We start from the raw sequence: 25,229 nt of genomic DNA on the forward strand, positions 1-25,229 counted from the left end.
TCTAATTCAATCCCCCCCTTTTCCCTCTTCTTTTCTGCTTTTTGTAATTCATAACTAATTTTCCCCTTCTTCCTCACAGAAGAAGAAAATTGGGGAAATGGCGATAGAAGAGGTGAACTGGTATAAAATATTTATGGATTACCGCTGCTGATTCAGCTATGGTGGCGCAAATTCCATGGCCTCAAACCTATTCTCTGCTGGTGAGAGCTTGATGATCAGTACATATATGAAAATTAGTGTGTTATAGTTGCAACTAATTCGTTGATCTATATATTTATCACTGTTATTTTTCCTTCCTTTTTTGAAATTGTTATTGAAATCTGTTTGCTGTAATATGTAATTAGGTGAAGGAATGTATGCTATTCCTATTATCAAATGCTGCGTAGAAAGGCACTGTGAGTTTCAATTTTGAATCTAAAGACTATACTTCTGTTTCATTTTATTTGATTGTGATCCTTCGTTATTTCGTTAAGTGTTTGGTGATAAACAATTTTTTTGATGTGATAATGGCCAAAACATCATTGTCTAGTATGATATTTCTAGATGATTTTTCTGAGAATTATAGAGTAACAATGAACCAACGATTAGGTACATGTTAATATATAGAAATAGAAGTCATGTAGAATCCGTGTCAGTGATTATTTAAGCATTACTTTATCATTCACATAGGATTCCTCCAAATTACAATCTTGTTTGATTAAGATCTACCCACTATAATTTTAGTACTAACAGAAACTCCAGTTAGCACTACAAATACTTATTATAAGGAAAATATGCAAAAATACATAATTATGAAGACAGTACTTGTTGGCTTGATTAGATTGATGAGTTCTCAAGCCTTTTTTGGTATTACTTTTAAAGAGTCACGTTTTATGGCTGTTACTCCCATGCTTCCATTCATATTAATAGAATTAGGAGACACACCAACAGGAAGCTCCCAATCGAATTGGTGAAGCAACGATCCCAGAGCGAAATGCATCATTCGATGGCCTAAAGGCAAGCCAACACACATTCTTCGTCCAGCACCAAATGGAATTAGCCCATAATGCTGACCCTTCATGTCTATTTTTAGCCAAGAAACCTCTCTGGCTTGAAACTCATAGGGTCGTCCCAACATTCAGGATCTCTTCCAATTGCCCAGGCGTTTACCAAGACTTGAGTGCCTTTTGGTACGTCGTACCCCATGAACTTGGTGTCTTGAATTGTCTCTCTTGGGATCAAGAAAGGTACAGGAGGATGTAAGCGAAGTGATTCTTTAATTACAGCTTGCATGTAAGGGACATTATCAATGTCACTTTCTTCAAACTTCCTGTTTGGTCCAATTACTTTTGATATCTCTGATTTCACTTTGTCCATTGCTTGTGGATGACGCAAAAGCTCTGTTAGTGCCCATTCTACGCTGCTGCTAGTCGTCTCTGTACCACCTAAAAACAATTCCTGTTGTTTCATACATATACAATAAACTTAATTTTACAGAGGCTCCAATATGAGGATAATTTTAACCGTGTCTAATTAGTGTTTACCAACTAGGACAAGTAAACAGTGAATCCAGTTGGCCTATTTGGTTTAAAGATCCCAAAAAATGTGCACACTATTTTTTCAATCAAATTAGATCATATACAACTAATGATAATGAAATTATTTAATTTTGAAACGAGAAGTCTAAAGATTTAAAAAAAATTACCAGCACGAATATTTTGATCTCATGTTCTGATAATTTAGCTGGTTCATCTTTTCCAGTACCCTCAAATTCAAGTAACACATCCAAGAAATCATTCCTCTTCTCCGCACCCTCCTTTCTTTCTTCCTCGCGTTCCTTGAGAAACATAGACATGATCTCAATGGCCTTCCCCATGTCTCACGTCATCTTCTTCCTCAAACTTTGTAAATCAAACTTCCTAAGAGACGGAAATATGTCAGAAATATTAGCAATACCTGCACATTCATTGATTCCCTTCATGGCATTGAAGAACTCTGAGGCCTCCTTGGATTCTGGATCAGCCAAGTCTTTCGACAGAATCCAATTCCCTAGCATATTAAACGATGCTAGGAATAGAAAACGCGTTACTTCAATCCCACTTCCTTTTTCAGCAGAATTCACTGCTTTCTCTATCCATTTTAACATATCATCCACACATTTTCGCCTTACTGGCACTGTTTCACTGATTTTTTTGTGTACAAACATTTCAACAGTACATATCCGTCTTTGAAACCGCCAAAAGGAGCCATATCGGCCTATAGCCAAAGACCCTTGATAGTAATTGTGAGCCTGATTTACATCAGGTATGAATCGATCCGCAAAGGAAACATCATGGTTCTTGAATAGCTCTTCAGCAGCCTGAGCTGTTTGAACAACCATAAAGTTTGTTGAGATGCCAAGTTTTAACCACAAAACAGGACCATATTTATGTTTTAGACATGACATTTTTTTGTATGGCTCTGTTCCTAGTTCAAACATGTTACCAAAAAATGGCAATCCAGGTGGTCCTGGAGGTAATTTGTAGGAACATTTAGTACTCTTTTTCCTAGAAAAAAATAGGATGAAAGCTGGTAACAAAATGATTGAAGAAAAAAACAGATAACTCCATTTCCATTCCATCTCTCTTTTAGTTCTTTTTTGGATGACTTATTTGGTTTGCTATAAATTATGTGATGGAAGTTCTTATTTATAATGTTTTTTTTTTTTTTTTGTAAGTGGTTCTTATTTATAATTTTATATTGCTTCCCATTTGAACTATTGGCAAAAAAGAATAGTTGACATACAAATTCGATTGAACTCAGTAATTTTAGTTTAAACTTTAGCTCGGACTGGGCTCTCGAGCTATATATTAATGTCTGTCAATTAGATATGACATTTGATTTTCTTTTGAAAAACTTCAGCCCTTTGCTTGTACAATCATGTTAGTTTAACATTTTCAGTGGCTCGTTAACATTGTTAAAGTCAATGATAAATTATGTCCACAAAACTTGTTTCTTTGTTTTATTATACTATGCACATGACTGTCCATTTCCTATTATTTATCTCACATGATAACAAACAGTCGTTAGAATAATTGAGATTACAATTCGTTAAGAAAATGCACTTATGAGATGTAAATTCTAAAATTAAATGTAGTGGGGAACACTTATTTTTGTATGGCTCTGTTCCTAGTTCAAACATGTTACCAAAAAATGGTAATCCAGGTGGTCCTGGAGGTAATTTGTAAGAACATTTTGTAGTCTTTTTCTGAGAAAAAAATAGGATGAAAACTGGTAATAAGATGATTGAAGAAAAACACAGATAACTCCATTCCCATTCCATCTCTCCTATACTTTTTTTAGTGAGTTTGCTATAAATTATGTGACGGATGCTCTTATTTATAATGTTATATTGCTTCTCATTACCTCATAACCATTTAACTTGGTACTATTTATTCAGTGCGCAACTAAATTATTTTTGTCCTAATTACCCTTCAAAAATCACTTTTCTATAAAGTTCAAATTTTGGCTCCACGCGGCAGCTATGGCCTCAAGCTACATGTTATGTGTGTGTCAATTAGATATGAGCTTTGATTTTTCTTTTTGAAACTTCAACCCTGGTTTGCTTGTATAGTTAATGATAAATTACGTCCACAGAACATGTTTCTTTGCTTTACCATACTATTTATCTGACAAGATAGTAGACGTACTTAGAATAATTGCGATCACTATTCATAAAGTAAAATGATAAGAAAATGTTGTAAATTGGTACCCAATAATTGGCACTTGTCGATTATATGCAAGGGCGGAACTATTGTAGCAGAAGGGGTTTCGGGCGAATCCACTGATTTTTCCGTAGATCCTATATTCATATTACAATATCAAATAGAACGTACATATAAATTTCCTGCGAACCCTCTAACACAGTGAGGCGGGTGGCCTAGTGATCTCCCCGCACCCAGTGAAATCATTCAATACACGCACCATGGGTTTAAAACCCACTCACGGCACCAATTTTTTGGAATTAATTTCAGATAAAAACATTGGATTTTTGTTTTTATAAAAAATAGAAAATTGGCAAATGATAATTTATATTTAAAATATAAATAATAGAAAATTGGCAAATGATAATTTATATATATATATATATATATATATATATATATATATAACAGAAAAACGGTTAATGATAATAAAAAAAAAAGTGTTTGGATCATACTTTAAAACAATATCTAACTAGTGATTTCTACTCAGATATTCAAAAAAATTTAACCCAAATATAATTTCATTGATTTCTACTCAAATATTCAAAAAATTTAGCCCAAATTTATTTTCAAAAATTAGGATTCTAACTTTTATTGTTGATCTGATGGCTATCATCCGACCTCTGCCTTCGATATGTACTATGTACTCTCACCTCTCCTTTTTCATTTTTTTTATTTGTTTGCTTTTACACCGTAGAATTATCTATTCAAAAATCAATTTTTAATATTTTCTAAGGTTATCTCACATATTGATAATTGATTATAGTAAATAATTGTTATTTGCTTTTCGAAATTATAACTTTTGAAGGTAGTAATAGTTCAAGGTCACAATGAAACTAGTAAAATATATATTTTAGATGCGAAAGTATTAATGGTGAATTAAATATTTTTTTCTCACTTAAAATAGTATTTTATATTATAATAAAAATATTCAAGAATTATATTTAAAAAATTATTCATCTTTCATTAACAATATTTTAGAAATTACTCAAATCTTCATATTATTAAAATAAGTTTTTAGAATAACAATATCTAAGGTAATGTTTTCAAACATGACAAACATCTCATTAACATAATTTGTGTTTTGTGATTTTTAAGATAGTTATTTTTTTTTAAATTTAAAACCCACAAGTCTGAAATCCTGGCTCCACCTTTGATTATATGATACAATTAGATAAACACTAAAATTTCTAACGTTTAAATCCAATAATCCATTTCTAAGTTATCATACTCCTTTTGTTTCAATTATGGAATTGATTTATCATGAAGTTTAAAAAGAAGAAAAAATAAAATTTGTATAGCTATCAAAGCTTCTCATTTAAGGATAGAATAAAATGCATTGAAATACGTTAATCTTTTTGGATGGATTCATAATTTTCCCATAAAGAAATAATATCACGTGAAATAAAATAAAAAATGCAAATAAAACACAGTGATGAATTTCAAGAGGAAAATAAGTGGGTTAGCTAGGTCAATCAATATCTCTTTCATGTTAATAATGTGAATATAAATATATTCAAGATAATCACGTTAAATATGAGAACTCTTTTAAATAAATTATATTCGTGTATTCTTGGCAAATCACGTACAATGTTTCATAGTCTATATTTTCTATGCAAATCATCCAAAATGATAGATAAGATAACCATTAAGTCGTTATTACATGAATTGCTCAATTAGTAAATGTGAGTAAATCTCAAATTAACAAAAGGCTTAAGTCTGACCTCTTAAAGTTATCCGCATATTAGTCACTTCAATGGTGAAAAAATAAATATATATTGAACATTTTCCTGACCCTTAGTTAAAAGAGGAAGTGTGTAATACACATGTATATGATGTGGCAAAGAAGACATGTGCCATTTAATTTAAAATCAGTATAAAAATGAATTTTGCATATAAACAAGTTCAAATCTAAAAAAAAAAAAGTTTTCAACTAAATAAATAGAAATTATACACACTCACTCTTGTTCACCATTGTTAATTCTCCATATTATGTATGGATTTTATCATTTTTGTTTCTCTATATGCCTTCTTTCTTATTCACATTTAAATTAATAGTGTTTTCTTAAAAGATCTATTCTTTCTTTATTTATTTTGATTATGACTTTTTTTTCTATTTGTGCTTCGATTTATGGGGAAGAAGGGATGTGGGGGAGAGGTGAAGAGAGAGAAAATATTTGAATAATGATCTCTATTTTTTCAGGCAAAGTAGATGTGGATGGTGGTCTCTATTTTTTCGACAAAGAAGATGTAGATAATAATCTCCATTTTTTCTGACAAAGATGAAAGAACTATGGATGGTAATCTCCATTTTTTTTTCAGAAAAAAATAACGGGAGTAGTTCTACATCTGCAAAATTAATAGTACAATGATAAGAATTTTTATTTTTATTTTTATTTTTAAAAAAGAAAAAAAATTGTAAAAAAACAAATTGGATTGTTGTGAAGAAGTGGTTACAACAAGTGTAAAAAAATGACAGGAGCAGCTCTACATCTGCAAAGAGACAACGATTGTTATTTTTAAAAAACAAATAATGAGAAAAAATTGAAAAGGAAAAGAGAAAATGTTAAAATATTGGTTTCACGCGCTCACCAAGGTATGAATTACACTTTTTATGTCACGTCTGCATAAAGTGTTTAAGTGGTTCAAATTCGAGAGGGTAGAGGTGTTCAATAGGTATACGTTCTAGTTGAGGTGTCTAAGTAAATTAAGCGGACAACTTCAAGGTGCCATAGAGGACTTAAGCCTTAACACAATCTTACAAGCGAACAAAATTTGACAAAAGTAAAATAGAGCATGACAAAATCAACCCATAAAATCATGATATATTCAGTTTGTTTAGATTTGAGTGAATTTACGATCTATTCATTTAATTAACTCGGTCCATTTTGACCCAGCTTAATTTAGTTCATTTTAAAATTGCGCTAATATTTAGCCCAGATAGACTCGAGAAACTATCTAAATATTTTTTATTTAATATGTTATAATATAAGGGAGATTTTTCTAGTAGGTACTCGAACAAAGTATAAGAAAACAAAGTAAGAAATTAAAACATAGTAAGAATTAAACGAGTTAGGTTATGGCCCAATTTTTAGCCGTGATAATAATTGGAGAGATCAATTACTTGGGTGAATCAATTATTAACTCAACTTATTTTGACATGCTCAAATTCAAACCAATTCACCCATGTAACACTCCTAATCATATTCTATTTTATAGGGAAATTCATACCAACAAACTCTTGAAATTTATTATGGGACCTTATGGCCCATTTATTATCTCAACTATGCTCTAATTACGTCCACAGAACATGTTTCTTTGCTTTACCATACTATTTATCTGACAAGATAGTAGACGTACTTAGAATAATTGCGATCACTATTCATAAAGTAAAATGATAAGAAAATGTTGTAAATTGGTACCCAATAATTGGCACTTGTCGATTATATGCAGGGGCGGAGCTACTGTAGCAGAAGAGGTTTCGGGCAAAGCTATTGGCTTTTCCGTAGATTCTATATTCATATTAAAATATCAAATAAAACGTACATATAAATTTCCTGCGAATCCTCGTCCCTCTAACACAATGAGGCGGGTGGCCCAGTGGTCTCCCCGCACCCAGTGAAATCATTCAATACACGCACCATGGGTTTAAAACCCACTCACGGCACCAATTTTTTGGAATTAATTTCAGATTAAAACATTGGATTTTTGTTTTTATAAAAAATAGAAAATTGGCAAATGATAATTTATATTTAAAAAATAAATAATAGAAAACCGGTATAGAAAATTGGCAAATAATAATTTATATATATATATATATAAAAAAAAAACAGAAAAACGGTTAATGATAATAAAAAAAAAAGCGTTTGGATCATACTTTAAAACAATATCTAACTATTGATTTCTACTCAGATATTCAAAAAAAATTAACCCAAATATAATTTCATTGATTTCTACTCAAATATTCAAAAAAATTAGCCTAAATTTATTTTCAAAAAGTTAGGATTCTAACTTTTATTGTTGATCTGATGGCTATCATCCGACCTCTGCCTTCGATATGTACTATGTACTCTCACCTCGCCTTTTTCAATTTTTTTTATTTGTTTGCTTTTACACCGTAAAATTATCTATTCAAAAATCAATTTTTAATATTTTCTAAGGTTATCTCACATATTGATAATTGATTATAGTAAATAATTGTTATTTGCTTTTCGAAATTATAACTTTTGAAGGTAGTAATAGTTCAGGGTCACAATGAAACTAGTAAAATATATATTTTAGGTGCGAAAATATTAATGGTGAATTAAATATTTTTTTCTCACTTAAAATAGTATTTTATATTATAATAAAAATATTCAAGAATTATATTTAAAAAATTATTCATCTTTCATTAACAATATTTTAGAAATTACTCAAATCTTCATATTATTAAAATAAGTTTTTAGAATAACAATATCTAAGGTAATGTTTTCAAACATGACAAACATCTCATTAACATAATTTGTGTTTTGTGATTTTTAAGATCATTATTTTTTTTTAAATTTAGAACCCACAAGTCTGAAATCCTGGCTCCGCCTTTGATTATATGATACAATTAGATAAACACTAAAATTTCTAACGTTTAAATCCAATAATCCATTTCTAAGTTATCATACTCCTTTTGTTTCAGTTATGGAATTGATTTATCATGAAGTTTAAAAAGAAGAAAAAATAAAATTTGTATAGCTATCAAAGCTTCTCATTAAGGATAGAATAAAATGCATTGAAATACATTAATCTTTTTGGATGGATTCATAATTTTCCCATAAAGAAATAATATCACGTGAAATAAAATAAAAAAAGCAAATAAAACACAGTGATGACTTTCAAGAGGAAAATAAGTTGGTTAGCTAGGTCAATCAATATCTCTTTCATGTTAATAATGTGAGTATAAATATATTCAAGATAATTACGTTAAATATGAGAACTCTTTCAAATAAATTATATTCGTGTATTCTTGGCAAATCACGTACAATGTTTCATAGTCTATATTTTCTATGCAAATCATCCAAAATGATAGATAAGATAACCATTAAGTCGTTATTACATGAATTGCTCAATTAGTAAATGTGAGTAAATCTCAAACTAACAAAAAGCTTAAGTCTGACCTCTTAAAGTTATCCGCATATTAGTCACTTTAATGGTGAAAAATAAATACGTATTGAAAATAAAAGAGGAAGTGTGTAATACACATGTATATGATGTGGCAAAGAAGACATGTGCCATTTTAATTTAAAATCATTATAAAAATGAATTTTGCATATAAACAAGTTCAAATCTAAAAAAGAAAAAGACTTTCAACTAAATAAATAGAAATTATACACACTCACTCTTGTTCACCATTGTTAATTCTCCATATTATGTATAGATTTTATCATTTTTGTTTCTCTATATGCCTTCTTTCTTATTCACATTTAAATTAATAGTGTTTTCTTAAAAGATCTATTTTTTCTTTATTTATTTTGATTATGACTTTTTTTTCTATTTGTGCTTCGATTTATGGGGAAGAAGGGACGTGGGGGAGAGGTGAAGAGAGAGAAAATATTTGAATAATGATCTCTATTTTTTCAGGCAAAGTAGATGTGGATGGTGGTCTCTATTTTTCGACAAAGAAGACGTAGATAATAATCTCCATTTTTTTTAGAAAAAAATAACGGGAGTAGTTCTACATCTGCAAAATTAATAGTACAATGATAAGAATTTTTATTTTTAAAAAAGAAAAAAAATTGTAACAAAACAAATTGGATTGTTGTGAAGAAGTGGTTACAACAAGTGTAAAAAAAATGACAGTAGCAGCTCTACTTCTGCAAAGAGACAACGATTGTTATTTTTAAAAAACAAATAATGAGAAAAAATTGAAAAGGAAAAGAAAAAATGTTAAAATATTGGTTTCACGCTCTCACCAAGGTATGAATTACACTTTTTACGTCACGTCTGTATAAAGTGTTTAGGTGGTTCAAATTCGAGAGGGTAGAGGTGTTCAATAGGTATACGTTCTAGTTGAGGTGTCTAAGTAAATTAAGCGGACAACTTCAAGGTGCCATAGAGGACTTAAGCCTTAACACAATCTTACAAGCGAACAAATTTTGACAAAAGTAAAATAGAGCATGACAAAATCAACCCATAAAATCATGATATATTCAGTTTGTTTAGATTTGAGTGAATTTACGATCTATTCATTTAATTAACTCGGTCCATTTTGACCCAGCTTAATTTAGTTCATTTTAAAATTGCGCTAATATTCAGCCCAGATAGACTTGAGAAACTATCTAAATATTTTTTTTAAAAATATTTTTTATTTAATATGTTATAAGTCATAACGGAGATTTTTCTAGTAGGTACTCGAACAAAGTATAAGAAAACAAATTAAGAAATTAAAACATAGTAAGAATTAAACGAGTTAGGTTATGGCCCAATTTTTAGCCGTGATAATGATTGGAGGGATCAATTACTTGGGTAAATCAATTATTAACTCAACTTATTTTGACATGCTCAAATTCAAACCAATTCACCCATGTAACACTCCTAATCATATTCTATTTTATAGGGAAACTCATACCAACAAACTCTTGAAATTTATTATGGGACCTTATGGCCCATTTATTATCTCAACTATGCTCTAATTCAATCCGACCCCACTTGTTAACACCTCTAGTTGATATTCACGTTCATTTGACACTTCTAATCATACTCAAATTCAACCCAACCCATTTAACGTCCCTAAGACTCACTAGTCTATTCAGAATTTTATTTGCACGGAAATTCATACCTAACAACCATATGGGACCAAAATCTTTAAGGTTAATATTGGTAGGGGTTGAATTTGGGTTCGAAATTCAACCCATTTCATTTAACAATCCTACTCAAATTCAATCCAACCCTTTTAACAACTGTCGACTAAATAGTCTATTCAGAATTCTATTTGCACAAAAATTCATACCAAACAAAAACTCTTGGATGTGGCCAAAATCTTTAAGATTAATATTGGTAAGATTCGAAATTCAACCAAACTCATTTAACACCACTAGACTCAATAGTCTATTCAAAATTCTATTTGCAAGAAAATTCATTCCAAACAAACACCCGAATGGGACCAACGCCCTCTTGGGCCGACCATAGGCTTCCACCCTTCCAAAGTGCAATGGAAGTCACCAGACTAGGCCACAGGTCTTATTGATCACCCCGTCCAGATATGTATGTTTCTTTGTTAGCCCAGTCCATTACTTATACTATAGCTTTTGCTAGCTTCTCCTCAGTTGGCCATGTGGGGAAAATCACTCAGAATGACATTAGCTCTCTTTATCACTCTGTTTGGAAATAGAAAACAAGAAAAATCAATGGAAAGTATATTTGATTCTCTTTTAATACAAGATTAACTATGAAGTAAGCAATAGTGTTGCATAACAAGAACAATTACTTGACCTGATGGTTTATCGGAAACCGTCTCTCTATCTTCACAATGTAGGGCTAAGGTTTTGTATACACGACCCTCTCCAGACTCTACTTGTGGGATTACATTGGATATGTTGTTGGAAAATAAGCAGCTGCAAAATGGCACCTTTTGATGATAACAATGAACCACATGATACAAATATTATATCTAATGAATTCCTCATTCTAATGTGCACAATAACATGGCTAGAGGATGTATAAACGATGAACATATATACATAAAACCTGTAGAGTAAGTCATTGAATGTTGAAAGGAAGAGAAATTTTCATCTTAGTTGTACCAGGAAAATAAGTGTCTTGCTCTTCTTTCTCAATATATAAGGATGAAAGCATACGAAATCATAGACATGAGTTGTTATCGAGACCAAAACAAGATGGTATAACGACTTCAAAAACTGTATAACACAAGTTCGTATTCAGAATCCATTAAGGAATCATATACAAGAAGCATCAAAATCAATTTTAAAAAACTGCAGCTATTTGAAGAACAGTTGAAATAAACATATCCATGTGCCTCAAAATATCACAAATGACCCTCATTGCACGTTATCATAGTTTACGCAAACGTACATATCCAAATGCTCCAAGTAAACATCGATATAAACTGCAGACATAACCATATCTGTTAAAGGAACATTGTTGTTCTTGAGTATAAATAACCAAGAAACCCCCAATGTAATAGTGAGGCTGGTTTGTATTTGCTCTTTGCAACTAAGGCTCATTATCTCACCTTCTTTGACATGTGGCTATATTAGATTGTTAGCCCTATCTGGCGTTGTTTCGTAGTGCAGTACATTTGAAATGAAATCACTTATCTTAGTTTTTACCAAATTACAATCTTGTTTGACAAAGATCTACATACTATAATTTTAGTACTAACAGAAACTCCAGTTAGCACTACAAATACTTATTATAAGGAAAATATCCAAAAATATATAACTATAAAGACGAATACTTGTTGGCTCGATTAGATTAATGAGTTGTCAAGCCTTTATTGGTATCACTTTCAAAGAGTCGCGTTTTCTGGCTGTTACTCCCATGCTTTCATCCATATTGATAGATTTAGGAGTGACACCATCGGGAAGCTCCCAATCGAATTGGTGAAGCAATGATCCCAGAGCAAATTGCATCATTCGATAGCCTAAAGGCAAACCAACACACATTCTTCGTCCAGCACCAAATGGAATTAGCCCATAATGCTGACCCTTCACGTCTATTTTTGAGCCAAGAAACCTCTCGGGCTTGAAACTCATAGGGTCGTCCCAACATTCAGGATCTCTTCCAAGCGCCCAGGCGTTTATCAAGACTTGAGTGCCTTTTGGAACGTCATACCCCATGAACTTGGTATCTTGAATTGTCTCTCTTGGGATCAAGAAAGGGAGAGGAGGATGTAAACGAAGTGATTCTTTGATTACAGCTTGCATATAAGGAAGATTTTCGATGTCACTTTCTTCAAACTTGTTGTTTAATCCTACTACTTTTGATATCTCTGTTTTCACTTTGGCCATTGCTTGTGGATGGCGCAAAAGCTCTGTTAGTGCCCATTCTACACTGCTACTCGTCGTCTCTGAACCAGCTAAAAACATTTCCTGTTGTTTCATACATATACAACAAATTTAATTTCATGGTAATTCAATATTGGAGTTGAGGGTAAATTTCACGGGGATTTTAACCGTGTATAATTAGTGTTTACCGACTAGGATAAGTAGACAGTGAATCTAGTTGGCTATTTGTGTAAATCCCAAAAAACTTACACACTAATTTTCAGTCAAATTACTCCTCGTTGTTTAAGTGGGAAAACATTATTGAGGAGTGAGGACCAGATGTTATTGCCTAAGCAGAACAGAGTCTTCTTCTCCAAACACAACTAACTGAAATGAAAATGATTTATGTTTGAAAAGAGAAGTCTAGAGATTATTTTAAAAAAACTTACCAACACAAATATTTTGATCTCGTGTTCTGATAATTTAGTTGGTTCATCTTTTCCACTACCCTCAAATTCAAGTAACACATCCAAGAAATCATTCCCCTTCTCCACACCCTTCTTTCGTTCTTCCTCGCGTTCCTTGAGAAACATAGACATGATCTCAATGGCCATCCCCATGTCTCGCGCCATCTTCTTCCTCAAATTTTGTAAATCAAACTTTCTAAGAAACGGAAATATGTCAGAAACATTAGCAATACCTGACCACTCCATGATTCCCTTCATGGCATTGAAGAACTCCGAGGCCTCCTCAGATTCTGGATCAGCCAAGTCTTTCGACATAACCAAATTCCCTAGCATATTAAACGATGCAAGGAATACTAAACGCGTTACCTCAATCCCACTTCCTTTTTCAGCAGAATTCGCTTCTTTCTCTATCCATTTTAACATATTATCCACACATCTGCGCCTTACTGGCACTGTTTCACTGATTCTTTTGTGTACAAACATTTCCACAGTACATATCCGTCTCTGAAAGCGCCAAAATGAGCCATATGGGGCTAAAGACAAGGACCCTTGATAGTAACTATGTGCCTGATTTGCATCATGTATGAATCGATCCGCAAAGGAAATATCATGGTTCTTGAATAACTCTTCAGCAGCCTGAGCTGTTTGAACAACCATAATTTTTGTTGAGGTGCCAAGTTTTAACCACAAAACAGGACCATATTTCTGTTTTAGAACTGACATTCTTTTGTATGGCTCTGTTCCTAGTTCAAACATGTTACCAAAAAATGGTAATCCAGGTGGTCCTGGAGGTAATTTGTAGGAACATTTAGTACTCTTTTTCCTAGAAAAAAATAGGATGAAAACTGGTAACAAAATGATTGAAGAAAAAAACAGATAACTCCATTCCCATTCCATCTCTCTTTTAGATATTTTTTGAATGACTTATTTGGTTTGCTATAAATTATGTGATGGAAGTTCTTATTTATAATGTTATATATATTGCTTCCCATTTGAACTATTGGCAAAAAAAATAGCTGACATACAGATTCGATCAAACTTAATAACTTTAGTTCAGCTCGGACTGGGCTCTTCAGCTATATATTAATGTCTGTGTCAATTAGAGAATGACATTTGATTTTCTTTTTAAAAAACTTCAGCCCACTTTGCTTGTACAATCATGTTAGTTTAACATTTTCAGTGGCTCGTTAATATTGTTAAAGTCAATGATAAATTATGGAAATGACTTTGTCCATTTCCTATTATTTATATCACATGATAACAAACAGTAGTTAGAATAATTGAGATAACCATTCGTTAAGAAAATGCACTTATGAGATGTAAATTCTAAAATTAAATGTAGTGGGGACACTTATTTTAGTTTAACGATATAAGACTAATACTATTTGAGAGGTTCTGAGTTCAAACTTTGAATATAAAAATTTTTTGTTAGAAATTGTTTCCTCCTTAAATAAGTATCATGTAACATAAATTTAAATTAGTTCAGATCTCAGTGTGAGTACCAGACATTAAATGAGAAATCAAAATAATTATGTAGCAAAAAGCAAGTTGATCTTCTAGAAGGGTGGTGAGTGGTGACATGTTTATGAGTATTTAATTCATGTGGGGGACATTGAATCATGTATGGTATTATCCACAGCACTTGCAGTTCTTCTAGAATGAAAATGACTAGGATAAGTCTATGAGAGATCCATTTATTGATTTTATTTTTTTTGGGTGGGGGTGGGGGTGGGGTATTTGATTAAAGGCACAACCCAATGCACTAAAGTTTGCGCTATGCACAGGATTTGGGAAAGAGTCTAATCTAAGGCTGGGCACCGGACCGGAATGGGACCACCGGACCGGAACGAACCGGTACCGGACCGAAACGGGACGGTTTGACCGGGTTGTTGACCGGTACCGGGATGAACCGGACCGGAACTACCAGAATGGAGGCTCAGTTCTGTCCCGTCCCACTATATACCGGGATGGAACCGGGACGGACCGGAATGGACCGGAACGGAACGGGATGGGATAAACGGGACGGCACATATAGCTATTTCAAAAAATAATTATTTTTTTTGAGTTATTTTGAATTACGAAAATTCGAATGTTTTTTTATTCTTCTAAGTTATATTAGTTTATAGTATTTAAGTTTTAAAATTTATAATAATTTTACTTAAGTTTATTTTAAAGATTTTTTTTTTAATTTTTACGTATATAAGTTTGTAAGTTAAGTTTAATAAAGCTTTTTTTTTTTAGTTTTTGAGCTTATGTAGTTATGTTATAAGTTTTAAAGATTTGAATCTTTTGAAGTTTATAAGTTATTAAGTTATACTTATAACTTGTAAGTTAAATAACTTAAGTTTGTAATTTTAAAAAAATTAAATAAACAAAAAAGAAATGCTAATAAAAGTAAATAATGAAAAAAATATTATTTTTTATTTTAATTAAAAATGATTTACCGGGACCGGACCGGAACGGAACCGGAATGAACCGGGATGAACCGGTACCAAATCATGGTACCGTTCCGTTCCGTGTACCGGTTCAATGTATCCCATCCCGTCCCGAATACTACCGGACCGGAATGGTACCGGAACGGACCGGAATGGTACCGGTACAACCCTTTCCGGTGCCCAGCCTTAGCTCTAATCATAAAGATTTATTGTATATAGTCTTGTCTTGTATTTTTGCCCGAGGCTATTTCCAAGACTTGAACTCATGACTGTCTTAGAGTCGTTCAAATTGTGGCCTAAAATTTAATTTTAATAAGAAACTTCGAATTAATTTGAAAGTTATATTTTAGCTCTTTAAGATGTAATATAAGTAAATAGTTTTTTCTTATATCTTTGAGTTTTGAATACTTAAATTTATATTTTCATTTGACAAAGTTAAATTCTTATAAATAACAAAATTGATAGTATCTACTTGTGAAGAAACATTAAAATAAAAGAAAGTGTAATAAAAGTTAATAGTATAAACGAATTTTAGAGGGATTGGACAAACACATTTCGACTTATTTACATCATATGATCTTTTTCTGAGATTGCTCTTTAAATTATGTTATTTGTCAGTAGTTTGTTATACTAAACTTCGTCATATTTTTTAGACAAAATTTAATCCACCAAGTTAAAAGGGGATAAAACGAGAATTTCAAAAATAGCAAAGATAATAGACATAATAAGGCTCTATAGTTATAATTTTGATAATTACACTTCATAGCTATAGTTGCGGTTTGTATATTTCGCTTGCAAATATACAAACATGGTAAGTATATACAAATAGAGGTTGTGGTTTGTATATTTCGCTTGCAAATATACAAACATGGTAAGTATATACAAATAGAGGTTGTGGTTTGTATATTTTGCTTACAAATATATAAACAGGGTAACTATATACAAATTATGTATTTATACATTTAGGAATTTTTCAGCACTCTATTTGTATATTTCGCTTGTCAATATACAAACAGAGTAATTTATTATTAATTTTTCATAAACTGTATACAAATAACTAGGGTAAACATATACAAATTCTGGATTTATACAATTAGAACCAAATTATACAAATTCTTGCTTTATGCAATCAGGGATGAATTATACAAATTCTGATTTATACAATTAGGAAACCAAATAGCAAAATTTCTCGAAACTGTAGTCACAAATTAAATATAATTGAAACTATAACTATATTACGTAATATACTCTAGATGTTTGTCATTTCGCTTAATTTTCCACCAAGTTAAGGTAATTCTTGAGTTAAATTTCAGCAAGTTTATATGTTCTAGCATATGATTGTATGTGTTCTAGCATAAATATTATCAGTTATCTATTATTCAGGTAAGCAGTAAGATTCTGATATGCTTTCATTGTGCACATAGTTTTCAACATACTGAACCCTTAAACTCCCTCTTTATGACTTCTGAGTGAAGAGAAAACTTCTGAAGTCTGTTTCGTCATACAATCACGGTTCAAGTTTTTTTTTAAATGTGTTCTGTGTATGTGTTTTTTTTTTAACTTCCCTTACAATTTTCTCTAAGTTGTTCAAGAAAGGTTAAGAGGATACTGGACCCTCAAACTCTATTTATGACTTCTATTTAGTTGAATGAGTATAGGACTGAGTAAAGAAAAAACTTCCAAAGTCTGTTTGTCATACAATCACTGTTCAAGTAAAAACATAATAAAAATAGTGATTCAGCTTGACCTTGAATTCCCACTTCAGTTAACAAAGCTTAAGGCCATCTGCACTTGGTTTCTTTTCAATTTAATATAAGCTAGTTTTTTCCACTTCTAACTTATTAAAGAAGGAACTTTGTTCTACTACTCTATTTTTTTCTAAAAAAATGCATGTATTGATTGTGTGTTTTATGGTAATCGGTGTTTGTTTAAGTGGAAAGGGATCAGATATGGAAAGGGAAGAGGGGTTTCCCATATGACCTGAGTAACCTTCTGCTCTTGGGATAGAGCAGAAAAGCAGTAAATAGAGTATACCTCAGGGACTGATGACTTTGAATATAACTAAAGTTGCTCTGTGCTGCTGATTGAATTTGTAACAACATTGATATGCAGTCATGTTAGGAGTACACAACGCTTTAAAGCAAATACATCCGGATATCATCACCATCGTTGTGCTTCGGCATCCTCATACTTTTTTTGTGAATTCTAACAAACTAAGAATAGCTAAAGAGAAAATCAGAGAGTTTTCTAGAGTTTTGCCAACAATTTAAAGTAACTTCCACGATTTCTTTGTAATCAGTCATCTTTTATTCTAAATATCGTAAATCTGCCCTTACCTCAACTATAGTATTCGTTACAAAACTGACAAGAAAAAGTGATTACGAATTGAGCAAACTTTAAGTTTGGGTACCACCAAAACTAGAGTTATGGAAGCTAACAGAAAACAGCAAAAAATATCTATATACAATGTAAGCTAACACAGAATTTGGCTACTCCTCGGATGCAACCCGCTGCTTCTTCCATTTATAAGCAGAAGCCAAAATGTTAAGATTGTTCACCTGCATTTCTTCAGGGAAAAGATAGTCTATGTACTCCTCGTAGACTGCTGGACCATCCTCCATGTCTATTTGCCTTCTCTTCGTCAGTTTCTTTGGTAGTTTGGCATAGACTAAATTGACATCTCCAAGCTCACCAAAACTGTTTTCCATATTTAGCCATTCTTCCAGAAGCATTCCTCTTTCTTTTTTCAGTTCTGGTGCAGATATTCTTAAGTAAGAAGAGGCCCTCTCAAAAACATCTCTAGCATTTTGCAGGCACTTCTTTTTCTGTTCAACATCTGATTCCATAGCCGATGCCTCAAACTTGGCATAACTTATCCACACCTTTAAATGTTTGGTGCGGTTAAGAAGTCTTTCATATAGTGCTCTTGTTCTTTCAAATTCACCCTCAGAGATCTCAAAGTCTATGTAAGCCTTCCATAGTAACTCTGGAGTATCCAGTGCAGGTTGATCAATTGCAAGCTCAAAAACAGCTCTGGCTCTCTCCGTTTCATACAAGGACCTCTCTAACCCGGCGAATTTTCTCCAAGCATAGCAATTTTCTGGTGACCATTCTAAGTACTTCTCATAAAGCTTTCTGCAACGATCTATGTTCCCAAATTGCAGCTCTATCTCAATGTACTTCTTAAATATCTTGTCTTTAGGAGCCCTTCCAATCGCTTCTCCAAGTAGAAGCCGTGCCTCCTTGAGTCTCAACTGCCGAATCTCAAACAGGGCAGCCAACAACCAAATCTTTGCAAATGAAAACTTGTGATGCGGAATCAGCTTAAGACACTCCCTGTAAACATGTCTGGTTCTTTCCATGTCTTGTGCATCAATCTCTTCATATAATGCATAATTAATCCATAAGTAAATGTATCGTTGCCAATACCGCTTCTCTTCAGCAGGAGGAACATTAGCAATGGCTCTCTCATAAACCTCTCTAATCCTCTCTTTATTTCCAACGCTCTCTTCTAGACGAATATAATCAAACCACGTATCATAGTTACGTGGATTCATCTTGACTTGATCCTCATACTGAAACCTCCTTTTTCCAACTATAGCATCCTCAATACCTTCCCTATCACCGTACTGCTTTTCAAATGCCACAAACTTGCTGTACAAATCCTCAGCTCGCCCTTTTGGTATCCGATCAAGTGCAAATTTATATATGCACCGTGCCCTGTCCGTCTCCTTACACTTGTCCTCAAACTCTGCGAATGCCAGAAACAACTGCTCAGCTTCCTCATCATCATCTGCCAACTTATCCACAGCCCTTTCATAACAATTCCTTGCCCTCCCAATCTCCCCATTCTTCATCTCAAATTTTGAGAACCTAATCCAAGCACTAACTTTCGGATGACACTCCACAAATCTCTCAAAAACTTCTCTTGCCCTCTCTATTTCATTATACCTTAACTCAAACTTAATATAAGATAACCACCCTTGCTGGTCCGGCATCCACCCCATCCACCTCTCAAAAATCTGTCTTGCACCAGCTACATTGCCAAGCATCTCTTCCATATGAATATACTTGTACCACAACTGATCAACCCTAGGCAAACGGATAACAGCTCGATCCCATAGATTACGAGCATGATTAACAAACTTATTCTTCATCTCCATATCAACATACTTCAACCAGATGGTTTGGTCACGATTGAGTGCATCAACTCCAAGTGCACGTTCCCAAATAGAACGAGCACGCTTCAAGTCCTTTTGTGATTCTTCCCATTCAGCATATTTCACCCACACACTCTTGTTCCAGCCAACACGGCTAATTAAACCCTCAAATTCCTTTCGCTTGCGAAGGCGATAATCAGCTACTTCTGTTGGATCAGTGATTTTCTGTTTGGGCAATCTGATTTCCGCCTCTTGACGTTCTCTAGCTTCCCGGAGAATCTGCTCTGCCGTGATTTGGATTGGGGCTGGGGTTTTGTTCTTCACCCGCATAGCTCTAGCAAGAGATAATGAAGCCATTAACGGAATTGTGTTGAATTGTAGAGAAGATGGAAAAATACGTGACAATTTTATTTTAATTTTTCCAGAAGAGGAGGCTTTATGTAACATCACATAGAAAGTTTTTTCCTATTTGGTTAACGCAACCTTTTCCTATTAGGTTTAGGTTATGATTTAAACTCAATACATCTTAATTCTTATAATATCATAATATAATATTTGGACTTAATACTTATTTATTTGATTAATTCAATTATCAAATAATAAAATAATCAAATCCATTAGCAAAGATCACAACACTCGTTAATGTGCATGTGTTTCCATAGGTTCGCTGATTGTATTGTTTATATCAATATATATACTAATCAAGGGTAACATTGTAATGACCCTCCTGGTTATTTATGTGTCTTGCCTTCTGTGAGTCGTTTAGAGCATTCTTGTAGCGACCCCAAGTCATTTATGACTTGATGGGACTGACAGTTCGGTCACCTGGTCGTTCATTTGGTCTTGGTGCAAGTTTTTGTGATTTTGGAGCGCATGTGATCGGCCTACAGGTAGGCTATGGTTTTCCTCTCTTAGATTGAGCTTGAGAGTGTGAATGCATGTTGATTAGTTGGGATTTGGGTTGGTAGTTATTAAATCATGCATAGGTGTTTAGAAATCATGTTTTCGGCCTATTTCGAGAATTATCGGGTAACTGTGAGAATGTTTTGTGTTATTAATTGACCCTCCTCACTATGTGGAGTGCTTGTATGCTTAATTATTGTTTATTTGAAGCATGTTGGGCCTTAGTTTAGGTTTGACTAGGGATTGCCTTAGAAATACATAATTCGGATCCGCTAGGCTTTAGTTTTGCCCCGACGTCGCTCAGCCGGCTTAGATCCCTGTAAACTGGTGTAGCAGACTTGAATTTGATAGTTTGGGTCTTAGCTAGGCGATACGCTTGCTCCGACGATAGTTACCCTTATTTCCCCGATGTTACGGCTTCACAAGTTACGTCGGCGACACTAGTTCTGCTTCGTGATTTGAATTTGATTTTCAATTCGATTCCAAGGACTTACATTGATTGGCTAAGTATGGACGGCGTTCTACGGACATTTATGAGCATGGATCGATTAGGACTCTTTCATCAGCTACATTGGCCTTATATGGAGCATCCGATTTAAGGTCCGACATCTATTGCCCAGATACTTATATAGAGCATCCGGTTTAAGGTTCGGCCTTTATTGCCCAGATACTTATATGGAGCATCCGGTTTAAGGTCCGGCCTCTATTGCTCAAATACTTATATAGAGCATCCGGTTAGAGTTTCGGCCTCAGATACTTGATACTTGTGATTGGTTACTTGGGTACTTCTGGTGAGTATCCGGTTCGAGGTCCGACCTCCGTACTGTCAGATTCTACTAATTGGGGTTGAAGTTCTGGTTCGATGTTCTCCGTTCTTGGGTTCTTATATGCAATTCTCTTTAGTTATAGTTATTTTGTGTACTCGTCGGGCTTATGGGGGTCCGTTCAGATTTTTATTTAACTTGCGCACGAGTGTACCTTCTGGGCTTATAGGGTCCATTTAGGTGTAGTTAGCTTATAGATTAGGCAAAATGGTCTGGTGGACCCTTGTACTTGTATCTGTTTGTATTGTGAACCCTTCTACTTACCCTTTTGTCATCTAGACCCCTGAACCCATCCAAACCCAACATTTTAAACACTTTTTTTGATGTGGTATGGAGTGTGTTGCACAAACACGTACACGTTGGCCAAAAAGAAAAAAAAAATCCACGTATGATATTATATTCCATGTGGCAAATGACTCACCTTAAACTAAGAATAGTCCTAACTCCAGCGAAATTTTTCAAACCTTCGCGACTTTTACACTTCTCCTCTTCTCCTCTTCTCTTCTCCTCTCCGCGACGTTCGTCTGTGATTTTTCAAACCTTCGCTCAGTTGAAGCTCAATTCCACTCCGATTTTCGTTGTAAGTTCTTGCCTTTTGCGTTAGTTCTAATCTTTTTCATTTCCTCGCGCGTATCTGTTTGATTTTAGGGTCGATTGTCATTCGATTTTTTGAAATTTTTTGGGGATTTTACTTTGGTTTGGATGTAATATTATTGTAATATGCTTTCTTAGTTGATGTATGACTTTGAGTGACTTCAATGGCATATTTCGTGAATTCGAGTAGATTCTAGGGTTTATTCGTAAAATCCCAATTTTGACTAAAATTAATATTTTATTTCTGGTCAATTGTCTTGGGTATTGATAGTGTTAGTGGAGCATTATTACAACAATTACAGTCATGGTAAGTTAATGGCTTTAACTGTTACAACAATTCATTATTTCCTTAAAAAAATTAGGGATTTTTGTGTTACAGTCATGGTAAGTTTATGGTTTAACTGTAGTTATTTTTTTTTTACTTTACAGGCATCGTAAGGTAATGGCTTTAACTATAGTGACACTTCAATTTCACTATGGGGGTTGTTTTGTATCTAATCCTACTTTAAGGTATGTCAATGGAATTAGTAGTGTTGAAAAGATTAATATAGATGTAGATGAGTTGCATATTATGTTGTTTCATAAAATAGCAATGGAGTTGGGTGTTGAAAATATTGAGACATTTGGATGTAGAGTCAACAAGAAGGGTACTTTTTACATGTTAAATACTGATTCTGATGTTTTAAACTTTCTGAATGGTTTGAATGATGCTGATTTTGTTGATGTATATGTTGTACATCCCATTAGTATACCTTTAGTTGTAGAGGAGATACTTGTATTGCCTAGCACTAATGCTGATGTGTCATCATCTCCACAACAAGATAATGCTGATGTGTCCTCCTCCCCACCAATAGATAGGGCTGATGTGTCTTCATCTCAACCATTTGATGAAAATGAAAATAAGGATTTAAACCAAAATCAGCCCCATTTAGTTGAAGAGCAGTCCCCTTTAGTTGAAGAACAAGCCCATGCCCCTAGAGTTGAAGAACATTCTGATTCTGATTCACTCTATGATATTGATGAAAATATTGATGATTTGAGTGATTTGGATGGGGAGTTGCTTCAAGCTAGGCAGTCTAATATTCAAGAACAAGTTAAAGAAAAGACTGCTAGAGTAAATCTAGATGAGATACCATCTGGTCCTATAGGTATAGATATTGGTTTTGAAGGCAATTTGGGTGGTGATGACCCTTATTTTGATAGCTCAGATCCTGGTAGTGACATTAGTGAAGATGAAGGGGATCCTGTTGAGAATGATGAAGTGGTAGATCCAGCACCTAGGAAGGAAAGTACAAAGATCTACTTTGATCCAACTGGTTTTTATTTCAACTGTATATGGTATTTTTGAATCACATAGAGTTCAGAGAGGCACTGCAAACTTACTCTATTAAGAAGGGTGTTAATATTAAGTTGAAACCTAATGAGAAGGAAAGGATAAGGGCAAAGTGTAATAAAAAATGTTGTCCTTGGCATATTCTTGGAAGTATTGATGGTAACACTGGAAATTTTAGTGTTAAAACATATTTTCCTGTCCATAAGTGTTTTAAAAGAACAAGAAACAAACTGTGTACCCCATTTGGATTAGTAAACATTACAAGGAGAGGATTATGAGTGAGCTTACCATCAAACTACATCAGATTCAGTCTTTGATACAAAAGCAATATGGTTTGTATGTTAGTAAGACAAGTTGTAGAAAGGCAAAACTGAGAGTTATGAATGAACATATGGGAGATTTCATAAAGGAGTTTGCTAGGTTGTATGATTATGCTGAGCAATTAAAGACCATAAATCCTGGAACTACTGTATCTATTAGGACATCCAAGAACACAATTCCAGGAAAAAAGGTGTTTATGAGCATCTATATTTGTCTTGGTTCCTTAAAAATTGGATGGAAAGAAGGGTGTACAAGGATTATTGGTTTAGATGGTGCATTTCTTAAAAGTGTATGTAAAGGTGAATTGTTATCTTGTATTTCCAAAGATGGAAATAATCAGATGTACCCTATAGCATGGGCAGTAGTTGATAAAGAAACCAAGGACATATGGTCTTGGTTTCTCAAGTGCATCAAACATGATTTGGAGCTTACAGAAGGTGAAGGACTAACAGTGATGTCTGATATGCAAAAGGTATTACTATATTATTTGTTAAATTTATTTCTTCATTTTTGGAGTAATTAATATTTAACATTGTTGTATGTCAAATGTTTTTTGTTTGACAGGGTCTTCATCTTGCACTTATTTATGTATTGTCAAATGCTGAAATTAGATGGTGTGCTAGGCATATATGGGCAAACTGGAAAAAAGACTGGAGGGGTGAAGAAAGGAGAAGAAAATTCTGGCAGGTTGCCAGGGCATCATTTGAGGTACTTTTACAGTCCAAACTTGATGACTTGAGTGAGTTAGGAGTAGGCATTGTAGAAGCTTTGTTTAAGTATAACAAAGAAGCATGGTGTAGGGCATATTTTAAAGAACATAGCAAGTGTGATGTGGTTGAGAACAACATGTGTGAGACTTTCAACAGTTGAATTTTAGGTGCTAGGTTCAAATCAATAATCACTATGCTAGAGGAAATAAGAGTCAAAGTTATGGAAAGAATGAATCACATGAGAGAATTTTTAGAAAAATGGATTACTGATGTAGCACTAATGGTCATGGATATTCTTAGAAAAAATGCTGAAATTGCAGATAATTGTGAGGTAAAGTTTAATGGTGATCTTGGCTTTGAGATTCATGATCCACCATATAAACATGTTGTTGACCTAAGAAAGAAGGTGTGTAGTTATATGTCATGACAATTAAAGGGAATTCCTTGTGGCCATGCACTTACATCAATTCATTATAAGGATTGGGTTGTTGATACATTTGTTGATCACTGGTATAAGAAGGAAACATACCTGAAAACATATAATAGGTTTATTCAACCTATGACAAACATGAAGATGTGGCCAAAAAGTGATAGACCAATCATTGAACCACCTGAAATTACAGCTATGCCAAGAAGACCAGGAAAAAATAGGAGAAAAGATAATGATGAGCCACTTAAGAAGAAGTTTGGAAAGGCTACAAGGAAGGGAAAAAAATGAAATGTTCTGTGTGTAAGACTTTTGGACATAACAAAAAAGGATGTCCAACTCTGGTAAGTTGTGCTTT

General features: G+C 33.4%; 2 protein-coding genes and 2 pseudogenes across 2 annotated transcripts; all 4 read right to left on the reverse strand.

Annotated features, from left to right (window-relative positions):
* Nucleotides 1–832: 832 nt before the first annotated feature.
* LOC125806806 (cytochrome P450 76A2-like) lies at nucleotides 833–2,599 on the reverse strand (annotated as a pseudogene).
* An 8,213-nt stretch (nucleotides 2,600–10,812) lies between these two features.
* Nucleotides 10,813–10,959, reverse strand: LOC125807140 (U1 spliceosomal RNA; annotated as a pseudogene).
* A 1,237-nt stretch (nucleotides 10,960–12,196) lies between these two features.
* On the reverse strand, nucleotides 12,197–14,064 carry LOC125806805 (cytochrome P450 76A2). Its single transcript, XM_049486557.1, has 2 exons — nucleotides 13,147–14,064; nucleotides 12,197–12,802 (listed from the first exon to the last, which is right to left on the reverse strand). The coding sequence occupies exons 1-2, from the start codon at nucleotides 14,059–14,061 to the stop codon at nucleotides 12,197–12,199; spliced, it is 1,521 nt and encodes a 506-aa protein (XP_049342514.1). The 5' UTR covers nucleotides 14,062–14,064.
* A 4,024-nt stretch (nucleotides 14,065–18,088) lies between these two features.
* On the reverse strand, nucleotides 18,089–20,116 carry LOC125840966 (uncharacterized). Its single transcript, XM_049519953.1, has one exon. It carries the CDS (start codon nucleotides 20,114–20,116, stop codon nucleotides 18,089–18,091), a length of 2,028 nt encoding a protein of 675 aa, XP_049375910.1.
* Nucleotides 20,117–25,229: the final 5,113 nt, after the last annotated feature.

This window comes from Solanum verrucosum, unplaced genomic scaffold (genome assembly GCF_900185275.1).
Source record: "Solanum verrucosum unplaced genomic scaffold, falcon-dt-bn FXZP01000196.1, whole genome shotgun sequence".
NCBI lineage: Eukaryota > Viridiplantae > Streptophyta > Magnoliopsida > Solanales > Solanaceae > Solanum > Solanum verrucosum.